The sequence below is a fragment of the Siniperca chuatsi genome, linkage group LG4 (assembly GCF_020085105.1).
Source record: "Siniperca chuatsi isolate FFG_IHB_CAS linkage group LG4, ASM2008510v1, whole genome shotgun sequence".
In the NCBI taxonomy this organism is placed as follows: Eukaryota; Metazoa; Chordata; class Actinopteri; order Centrarchiformes; family Sinipercidae; genus Siniperca; species Siniperca chuatsi.
The window spans coordinates 15,129,211-15,140,139 of NC_058045.1; the positions used below are offsets into that span (position 1 = coordinate 15,129,211).

A 10,929-nucleotide genomic window follows, 5' to 3' on the forward strand; every position below is an offset into this window, starting at 1 on the left:
AATTCTGTAGGTCCATATTAAACATCCAAAGAAAAACATCAACCAATGCATGCAGAGCAGATTTAGGCTGTTACCCATTGATTAATTAAAAAAAGAACACTTAAAATTTGGTTACATCTCAAATTGAGCTCCCAAGACAAACTGAGTTTTCAGGCACTACAAACCCCAGAAACCCAAAAGAGTCTAAGAGTCCAAAGAGTCCCTTCTGTCAACTGGTCCTGAGACTTCCTGATCAAATAACGCCCAATACTGTTCAACCTCAGACCAGCACTGCTTTCCAACTGCTAATCAGGGTAAAGCAAATTATTAAATCAACAATAATTGCTATCTGGCCTAATCCATGAATACAAATTGGCAGAGTTTTTCTTTACTGTCAGAGATACAAAGCAGAGACCAAAATATCCTGACCAAATACAGACTCAGTGACCACAGTCTAGCCATAGAGAAAGGACTTTGGCAATATTGTTCACCTGACTTTCATGCCAATAAAGCATACTGAAATGAAACATTTTTTTAAATTGAATCTCCTCTCTTTTTTTTCTTCAGACCAACTCTGTTGACTCTCATCATCCAATCAGATTTGTCAGCATCAGCTTTTTACAGCACTTGTCTTCGCATTCCTAAGGGAACATTATTGTTGGAAAATAGATGTGTACACTTTGTAATCAGTCCTTTGGGATTATACAGTAGGTTTGCTGTTGCTGTCTGTGTGTGTGTGTGTGTGTGTGTGTGTGTGTGTGTGTATGTCTGTCTGTCTGTGTGTGTGTGAGAGAGAGAGAGAGAGAGAGAGAGAGAGAGAGAGAGAGATCGACGTCTCTTGTTTTAGCAGCAGTAAATCAATAGTTTCTCAAAGTAAAACCAAAGCACAACTGTCCAACCCCTGCAGTTTGCTGTTAAGCATCTATTGGATTTTAGGAGGGGAGAATCACATGCCTACGGCCAGCATCCCAGTGACTTTATGAAGTCCTGGCACTTTCAGATATGTGACTGATTTAAACCTTTACGCATAGACTGCTGATACATTAAACTGCTCATTTTGTGCTGACGCTCTTTAGACACACACATTACTTCAGGCTAGAGAGAGAGAGAGAGAGAGAGAGAGAGAGAGAGAGAGAGAGAGAGTGCTGCAACAACTCAACTTGCAGCGGGGGGAGTGGAGAGGACGCATGTGGCAAGTCGCAGCTGGTTTGGCTGTGTACATGGTTGTAAAGCCTGCTTCTTCCTTTCAACGAATGCGCAGATGATGAATGGACGTTCCGATAATTGATAAGGCAGGATACAGCTTTTTGCAAAACATCGCCTGGGACACACTACTGTATAATTTCTGCTCGCGGTATGGACGGGTTGCAGGCAGACAATGCTGGAGTTGGCGACATCGGGGAAAACGCGGAGGAAAGGTATCGTGCTCTAGCCTATGACACTGCTCTGAGCACTTTGGTGGCAGTGGCCGTGTACGTGGTGGTGAAAGTGAGCCTGGACGGCATCAGACAGTGGCGGGCCAGGATCTCGGTGCTCATCGTGGGTTCGGGACCCGTGGGGCTGACAGCCGCGCTGGTCGCTGTCCGCTCCGGTAAGGTGCTGAAACTGACCGTGCTGGATGAGAGGTACCGGACTGCCCTGCTCTGCCGGCCCCAGCAGATCGCCCTGGATCCTCACACTGTGAAGTTTCTGCTGGGACTTGGGGTGGACTTTGATAACATGGAGGGCTGCTGGCACAACGAGCATTTCTTCACCAGGATAGGAGTGTTTCAGGAGTACCTGCTGAGCATCCTGGAGCAGAAGAAACAGAAAGTGGACGTCAAGGTGCAGCTGGGAACCAAGGTATAGCCTCCTCAGTGATTTCAGTAGTTTGGAAAAACTACTGTCAATCATCTTATGGTTTTTATGCGTTACAGTGACACCTCAAGGCTTTACACAGTCTACAATAATGAACAGGTGGGCTTCATACTCAAAATAATCCTCATGTGCCAGTCTCCCAACTAGGCTATCAATCCTATGTTATACAACTTCAATTTCCTTTATACATTTCTCTCATGCAAATGTGTCAATAATACATTGAAGCAGAGCACTGATCTGTAAATAATGTGTGATGACTTTGTAGAGAGGAGAGAGAGACTCCTGTCTCACACTACCTCATCTTGTAATAACTGTGCCTTCATAGTCTGTCAGAACCTGATCCTCCCTAAGTGGCAGCGGTTAAAGAAAAGAGGCTGGTGTGTGCCTCCCCTTCAGCAGGGGTCTGATAGCTATCAGCAGTGATGGTGACAGAGATGTCTGTTCCTATGTCCAATCAGAAGCCCCAGTCTCCTCAGGCTCTTGAGTGAACCTGAACAAGGCTGCTGTCTGATACTGTAGCTCACTCCTTCCTTTGCTGACATTTAAAGAGCCTTTTCATTTTTTTTTGCGTCTCTCAGCAGGAGACAGTTTGCCCTTAAAGCACCGTGAAACACAGAGAACATATTTTTCTTACCAAACAGAATTGTATTTGTTATTGTTAGTTGTAAATTTATACTGCAGCAGCAATCATCCTTACATTTGGCTTTCTGTGAATCAGTTTGCTCATTTACACCACATACTGTAGATATACTATTCTATAATTTTCCCAAAGCTTCTCATCACACAACATTGTATAATGTCAGACTGAAAGCAGCTCATCAGTTGAAATAACCTGTTATGTAAGCTGACCTCAAACCTGAAGAGAATCCTCATTACTGTTTTTAGGCCAGTGGAAAGTAAAAGACAGAATTATAGTAAACAAATTCCAATCCAAACATATTATAGCATCAAAATAAAATGGATTATAAAATGTAATCCTATTTAGTTCCTAAGGATTTAATTACAGATTTCTACAAGGGATTTTGTGAGGGTATCCCCAAGCCCACTGCATATTAAATGAAACGTTACTGTGTGCCTGATTTCATAACATAACATCAAATACACCACAAATTGTGATCAATTATGATTATGATAAAATCACAAATCTTATCCCTGTTTTATTAAAAAGTTATTTATTTGTATAGCCCTCACTGTGGGCTTCATAACAAACACACACACACCAAGATAATGATAACATGAGAACAAAATCCCCAGTCAGACCTCAACTTAGGGCAAAGAAATAAATAAACTACTAACACGAAAACCTCAGAAGGGTTTCTCAGAGAGAAGCAATGAGTGCTCAGAGTGGGCAAACAATGATTAAATGTTCAGTGAATATTTGTGTCATGGCTGGAAGCCAGAAACAAGACTTTATTACTGCTTTATTAAGGTTGAGCTAGAGTACAGAGAACATAGCTATCTTAGCTGTACACTTGTGTGTTGCTACTCTTCCCTGGCTCTGGCCAGCGGCTTCTTTCCTCCTGAGCTCCAATGTCATTCCTGTTAGCTGCTGCTGTCCTTCTGCTATCCAGTGACTCACCAACCTTTGAAAGATGGAAGACAAGGTCAAGGTTTGATCACCACAAACTTCACTTTCGTTTAGAGTCACTGCCAAGTTTGCCATTTGCTCTTAATTAGTTAGTACATTGTGTTTGTGCTTGTCAGTGCTTCAGAGGTCTGAGAATACAAAAGGGGTCTTTTAAATTACCTGTTCTCTGCAGTCTAAATGGATGGAACATATATCTCTTTGCCTCTGAGCCATTATAGGCCCTGCAAGGTGCTTTTATTCTCCCTTTCAGCCTGTCAGTCTTTCCTCAATTCGCTTTGTCCTGCTTGGTTTCCTCCTCTGCACAGGCAAGTACCTGGTGTTTTACTGAGGGGCAGTGATGCATACACAGTCATAATAATAAATCTCTCTGAGAGATGCACTGTTGCCAAGACAAGCACAACCTCTGGAGCCCATTTTAATGGCTTGTTTGGGTAAATTACAATACAACCCACCTGTTTCTTAGATTAATAGGCTGTGGTAGAAGAAGAAATCAAATCCTTTGGTTAAGTCAAAGTTGTAATAATGCAAAATGTAACAGAAATATAATAGAAAATAGAAACTTCTAAACTATTAGCAGTAAAACGTATATAAAAAATAAAAAGTAAAAGTAGTAATACTTTTCAGAATGTTTGAATATTGATACTGTAACCTGTAGAGCTGAAATTAGTCGATCGATAGTAAATTAATTGGTTATTATTTTGAGAATTGATTGATCTTTTTTTTGAGTCTCTTTTTCTATCAAAAATGGCAAACATTACCTAGTTCCAGCTTCTCATTTGTGGGCATTAGCTGCTTTGCTTGTCTTACGTGGTAAAAGGAATATCTTTGGGTTTTGGACTGTTGATCGGGCAAAACAAGCTGAGGCCCCTTGAGCTTTAGGAAAATGTGACAGGCAATTTTCTGTCGTTGACATATTACAGACCGATTAGAAAATAATCGGCAGATTAATCAATAAAGAAACTAAGTATTACTTAGTTGCAGCCCTAATAACCTGTAAAACGTATTTTAAAGTTGCTCTAACTAGCCTACATATGTTATATAAAAACTTAATATGCATAATAATGTACATTTTTTATGAGAATCTTATTTTACAAAATACTTAATAACTGCAGCCACAACTTTAGTGAAGTGAAATATACAGTATCTAAGCTTCAGCACAGTAAATGTGCTTTGTTACTTCCAACCTCTGTTAATAGAGTGACCTGTTTTTAAGATGAAGCTATGAAAATGTAAATGAAACTGTAAATGAAATTCTAATATCCAATAAACAAATTTTCTTGTTTTTGTTCCTCTCTTGTTGTCTCAGTTTACAGAGGAATACCTGCGGCGGATCCCACACAATGAATGGCCACGTGTGATCGTGGTGGCTGACGGGTCGTGTGGCGACTCCTGCTCGGTGCTGGGCATCAGCTCTGACTACACTGTGGAGTCCTGCCATGCCTATGGAGCTAATGCAACTATAGAGAGACTAGACCAGAGACAGGTCAGGATACACACACACACACACACACACACACACACACACACACACTATCTGTATACACATACATGAACATACACATACACTAATGGATGCATTTACTCATGTGCACACACTGCGGCAATGACCAACAGGTTGCTGTTTGTGTAAAGAATGAAGGCAGCAGAAACAGGATATTGCAGGATATTACAGTCAAAGCAACGTTATTTGGCCTCATAAAGCTGATCTGAGCAAACACTGATGTGAACCTGCCAATAGCAGCTGAACACAATATCTGACTCTCATATTAACAGCCAGATTTCAGCAGACTGTTGGCTCTCATTAGCATCAACACTGGTCCTATTTTGATTTACTCATCGAATTTGATAAGAGCAGCTGTTGTTCTGATGGAGGCAGGTGATGCCGATGATAAAGCTTGCGATTCATTACGCCCCCCCAGCCAGACTCATAACTGTTCCCTGCCAGGTGAATATAAATCAAGATATTAAAATATCAGCTGCAATGTTTTTCACATAGTGCACCAAAGGTCACTTGACATTACATAAGCAGAAGGTTCCTTGAATGATGACTCAGTGATGTTACCAAGAGGCCCACAAAAGACTGAATAGATAAATATGGAACACTTCCACAGAGTAATCACCTCTAAAAATTGATTAAATACATTCTTTCTTTGACTGTGTAATATTATATGAGCTGCAGATTAAGAAATAAAGACAGAAGATAAGAAATGTGCAAAACAGCGACAGCCGACCAGCCTTTGGGCACTCATTCAGGCAGAAGTATTGTTCAGACAGACTGACAAACAAACATCACATCCCTACTGGTTCACTGGGGTGGGGACATTGAAAATGCAGACAAATGATATTTACAGCATTAGTCTGCTCGTCATCCTGCGCAGATCACATTATCCATTGTACTGTTCATAAAGACTGACTTATGTAGATGAAAGGTTGCTCCAAGGATTATATACAGTAACAATCTGTACAGAAGAGAGAATTAATTTGGAGAAACGAATAAACAGGTTGAGGTGAAAAGCTTCCGGGCTAATATTGACTAATATCTGAACACACGCATAGTATCCCTTTCTATTTTATGCGACCATAACCATTCATATCACGTTCTCTTTAGTGGCTGTGTGGCTGCCATTTATTGGCCCCTTTTCTCCCTGGCTGTTTCCTGTAGTGATTGAATTTACCTCCCAGGATATGACCTGGTTGTCCCTACCGTCCCTTCCATCCCCTTCCAGTCGCAGCTCTGTTCCCTCGCTATCTCCCATGGCTGCATTAAATGCTGTTTGATCCCACTTGGCTGGTTTATGTCACTGAAAAGAAAATTGATCAATTCTGGCTTAAGGGAAAATGGGGAGTCACTGCCATATCGATCCACTGAATAAAAATCAAGCTATTCTTAATCTCCACTCAAGTGACAACAGCCCAACAGGGAGAGAATAGGTAATGTCCTATGTCTTTTCACCACATACACATCATAGGGTGCATATATGTTAAGAATTAGACTTACTAAGTAGATATAATGTTAATGTCAAAATGATGACATCAAATGTGACACTAATCTCATTGGTGCTTCCTGTATATTTTATTATATCTGAAAGGATTTGATCTAGTGTCTCTTCTTTCTTTCCCTTTCTCTCTTAACTTCAGGTACCCACTCCAGAGATCCGTGCCCACAGCCTCTACTTCGACCTGTCCGCTTACGGAGTGGAGGCTCTCAGAGAGCACCGAAATCCCTCAGCCAAACCTGGCTTCCACCTGAAGATCTATGGCACCTTCAGAAACCGCTACATGGCCCTTTTCTGCCCCACGTCTGACACCAAGATGGTTCGCTTCCTCAGGCACACGGCCAACTCCTCTGTGAGACTCATATCCCCTTTTGATCAGATCTTTTCAGAGCTTTGTTTACTGCTTGTTGTTGACAAGGATTCTAGCTGAGAAGGATATGCAGCTGTATTTCTATGTTAATGTTGGGAAAGAAAGGTAATAATAATTCCTCACCATTCATTGAGCAAATGGTCTTTGACTGCACTATTGTGGGAGTCCATTAGTGTCTGTATGTGTATATGTTTGCTTGACTGCGTGTGTGTGTGTGAGTGTTTAAGTCTGTTGACGTACTTGAGTGTGAGTGTGTCTGAGCCAAAGAGAGCATGAGATGTGAGATGAAGAAATGGGGAAAGAGGGGGAGGAGAAAGTAGACCTCACCAGTGTGTGTGTGTGTGTGTGTGTGTGTGTGTGTGTGTGTGTGTGTGTGTGTGTGTGTGTGTGTGTGTGTGTGTGTGTGTGTGTGTGTGTGTGTGTGTGTGTGTGCGCGTAGATGCCATCTGTATCCTGCTGTTACACATCAGTGACTAAATGGAGGGCAGGATTTTTTCTTCCTGTGCTCAACAACAGGCTGTGGGTGCAGTTACAACCACGGGGCAGATGTTATGTTATTTAAACTCTCTATGTTTTCATACTGCTCTGATCATGCATAGCCTGTAGCCGCAGCATGTAGTGTAGTACACACAGGTACGTAGCAAGACCATCCTTGGAGCGCTTGTTGCTATGTGGGTGGCCATTCAGATGCACTGTTACTTGGTAACAGATGACTGCGCAAGTATGGGTCGAAGAAGAGCAGAGTTGAGCAGAGAGAAAGAGAAACAGAGGCAGAGAGAGCGAGAGAGAGGCTTGTCACTCGATACCCACAATTTCTGTAGAATCGATGAGAAGGCACACAGCAATGTTTGGACAGATTTTCTTCTTCAGCGTTCATGCATCAACATAAAATGATGATGTTCTTTTATGAGTCATTTCAGATGGTAAAAGGTTCAGCTGCTTTGGTACAGATAGAAGAAAGGATGCAAGGAAACCTGTTACTTCAGAAGTGGGACTTGGTCTTGACCTTGACCTTTGAATTAGGGGTACAACTCATGATTATTTTCATTACTGATAAATCTGAAGATTATTTTCTTGATTAATTGTTTCACCAATGAAATGTGAAGAAATAGTAAAAAAGAAAATGCCCATCGCAATTTCTCAGAGAAATTACATCTTCAGATTGCTTGGTTTGTCCAACCAACAGTTCAAAATAAAAAAATATGCAAGTTAATGTCATATATGACAAAGAAAAGCAGAGAATTGTCACATTTGACAAGATGGAACCAGAGAATCTTTGGCATTTTGCTTGTGAAATAATTAATTTGAGTATCACACATCAACAAATCGATTAATTAACTCATTGTTTCTGCTCTGGTTTGAATCAGTTGTGGAATTAGTCATGATGCATCTTTCCATGGCTCTCATCCCAGTGTTAATATAAAACTTTATATGTAAAGTGACCAACTCCTCAGTATAATCACGGCTCGATAAGCATACTTCCAGTGACTTGTATTAAAGCAATTCTTGATGGATTTTGCTGATTTTCATTGTAATCTCATCTATTTTTATATACCATTAAATTATTACAGTTGTCTCTGAATTTCATGGGAAGGCTTTATTCACCTCCCCAAATCCTCTACAGTCATGGTCCAAGAAGTTTACAGGATAACTAATTTCAGCTAATCAGCCTTTCTTCTTTTACACTAAGAAAACGAAAGGCACACACTGAAGTCAGGAAAACCATGGTGCTTCTTGCTATAGTTCCATTGTGGCAGCATGATCAAGAGTAGGATATACTGTAGATGAACAGGGCCTTAATACATGTATACATTTAATGGTGTTCATAAGCAAGTCAATTTACATAACAAGCTGAGGTTAAAAATTGGTGAAGTTTACCTTTAATAATGCTGCAGATCATGAGAAGTATCTTATATCTGTCTCTGTTTTGCTGCTCAGATCATGAAGAACATTTTCCACCAGTCCTTTAATGCCTATAAGACGGACATAGAGCCTCGACTCAACGACGTGACGCTCCACCACATGCAGTGCAGCCGCCGTCTGTTTGAGATTCAGTTGTCACACAGACGCATCAGCGCTGCCTACATAGAGGGGGACAATGTGGCAGTCACAGTGGAGGGGGAGGCAGCACGCGTCCTCAACTTCGACACAGGTACATATGTCTATAAAACACCAGTTATTGCATTGCTGAGAATAGGAGGGAATATTTGTCCTAAAACACAGTACAAGATTCCAATATGTGCCATCTTTTCTAACCTCAAAGTATTGCTGGGTGAGGTGAGACATCAAACATCAAAGACCCATATTAGCAGGGCAGAGAGCCCTTTAAATAAATGAGAAAGAGAGGAGAGGATAAATAATTTTTTATGCGTGCAGTATGTGTGCGTTGATGGGTGTGTGACTCATTAATGCACTCAATGGCCTTTCAGCCGACGCTTATCTGGTTTTGTCTCCATGCTGCTTCATGTTTATTTATGTGCCGTTGTGTTCTTTTCATTTAAGCCATAACTACGACTTCAAGGCTACAGTTTAGTATTTGTCTGCAAAATGGAAACAGTACTTCTTATCATAAATATGTGTTTTGCATTACTGAGATAGATTTTATTTGATATATGATGTCTGTGACTTATGTTTTCCCTTTCCTTTCTTCTCCACTTCTTCATCCTCCTCCTCATCCTCCAGGTTGTGGGGTGAATCTAGGTATGCGGGGTCTGGAGTCAATGGGGACGTTCATTTACCAGACAGCCACCGCCGTAGACCAGAATGATATTCTAGAGGCACTGACGGCTAAGATGCGGCACTCCAGACAGGTGGCTGAGACCTTCAAGCAGACAGGCCTGGCTGAATCAATGTATGAATGAAATAGGAGGACGACCTGGCGAATGCATAATGCCACCTAGTGGAAAGTGGTGGTGGATTATTTGTGTTTACAATGAATGTTTACAATGAATCATGAGTCTGATGCTGAAATGGACCACTAATGTTTGCATACTAAATGGAGCTGAATTAGTTGCAAACAGATGGATAATGGATGTAAACATGTTACCATTAGTCTTTGTAACATAGTGAGTGGATCTACTCTTAATGGATGGAGCTAGAATAACCAAGGCCACATTTAGTACAATACATTTGAAGCTGTTCTGATTTTTTTTATTTACAAAACTTGTTAATACAGCAAACTATGGCATAAAGATATATATAATCTCTTACAGTTGCAGTGACACAATATACATTGAGTACTAATGCGCCGCTCTTTGGATTTTGATTCCTAACTGTAAAGTGTGAGAATGTACGGGAAAGAAATCTAGAGAGTAGTTGTAATAAATGAAAACTCTGTGATCTTCATCATTTCCATCACTGTAGTCTTCTCCTTTTATTAGGGAAAGAATTGACTTAATTTCCAAAATCTAGCTGATTGTGCTCTCACATCAATGGTGCTAGATGATAAAAATGAGATTGTGCCGTTGCATCATCAGCTAGAGCTGAGAAATGTGTAAAACTGTTATTGTCCATGATTTAATGGAGGAACATGCGTGTAGAATCAGAAGTGAGGAGGCAACGGCTCCAAAGTGTTATTATCAAGCCTTTTGTCTTTGTGTTTGTTTGACAATGTGGTGATAATTGTGGTGACGACATTCTGAAGTATTTGCTAGAGTGGCCTATTTTTGTGTGCTGCCTTGTAAATTAAGATTTTTGGAATATTTAAAAAATGTAGAATATTGCAACCATATTATGGACAAACTGTATTATTAATGCATTTTTCTGGTGTCACATTTTCATTTTTTTAATTTTGCTCCAGGTGATCTGATATGACTCAAGTATTATTCCTAACAGTATATTACTTTCAGATGAAGGAGAGTATGCTGATAATAATGTTCTGCTCCTGTTGAAGTGCCAATAAATATGGTGATTTGGCAAAAGTGATATGGGTGGTCTTCACATTAAACCCTTTCATTTGTTTAATTAGAAATTAAAAATGCAATTTAATAAAGATAAAAGCAACCTAAATGTAGATGCTAGTCAGAGCAACAAAAAAGGAGAAAGTTAGTTCAATTATGGCAATCTATATAATGTGCATCAAAGTTGCCTTGATAATAAAGTTTTATGATAAAGCCAAATGTATCAATTAATCACATTTT

At 40.3% G+C, this 10,929-nt stretch overlaps 1 protein-coding gene across 1 annotated transcript; it reads left to right on the forward strand.

Annotated features, from left to right (window-relative positions):
• Positions 1-795: 795 nt before the first annotated feature.
• Positions 796-10,714, forward strand: si:dkey-234i14.6. The gene is made up of 5 exons (XM_044192916.1): positions 796-1,821; positions 4,731-4,907; positions 6,563-6,772; positions 8,729-8,942; positions 9,473-10,714. The coding sequence occupies exons 1-5, from the start codon at positions 1,336-1,338 to the stop codon at positions 9,649-9,651; spliced, it is 1,266 nt and encodes a 421-aa protein (XP_044048851.1). The 5' UTR covers positions 796-1,335; the 3' UTR covers positions 9,652-10,714.
• Positions 10,715-10,929: the final 215 nt, after the last annotated feature.

Bases quoted from the DNA above. Each gene is read 5' to 3' on its own strand.
- si:dkey-234i14.6 (XM_044192916.1), top strand. From the start codon at position 1,336: ATGGACGGGTTGCAGGCAGACAATGCTGGAGTTGGCGACATCGGGGAA. The intron at 1,822-4,730 runs GTATAGCCTCCT...TTGTTGTCTCAG, and splicing joins AGGTGCAGCTGGGAACCAAG to TTTACAGAGGAATACCTGCG. The intron at 8,943-9,472 runs GTACATATGTCT...CTCATCCTCCAG, and splicing joins CGTCCTCAACTTCGACACAG to GTTGTGGGGTGAATCTAGGT.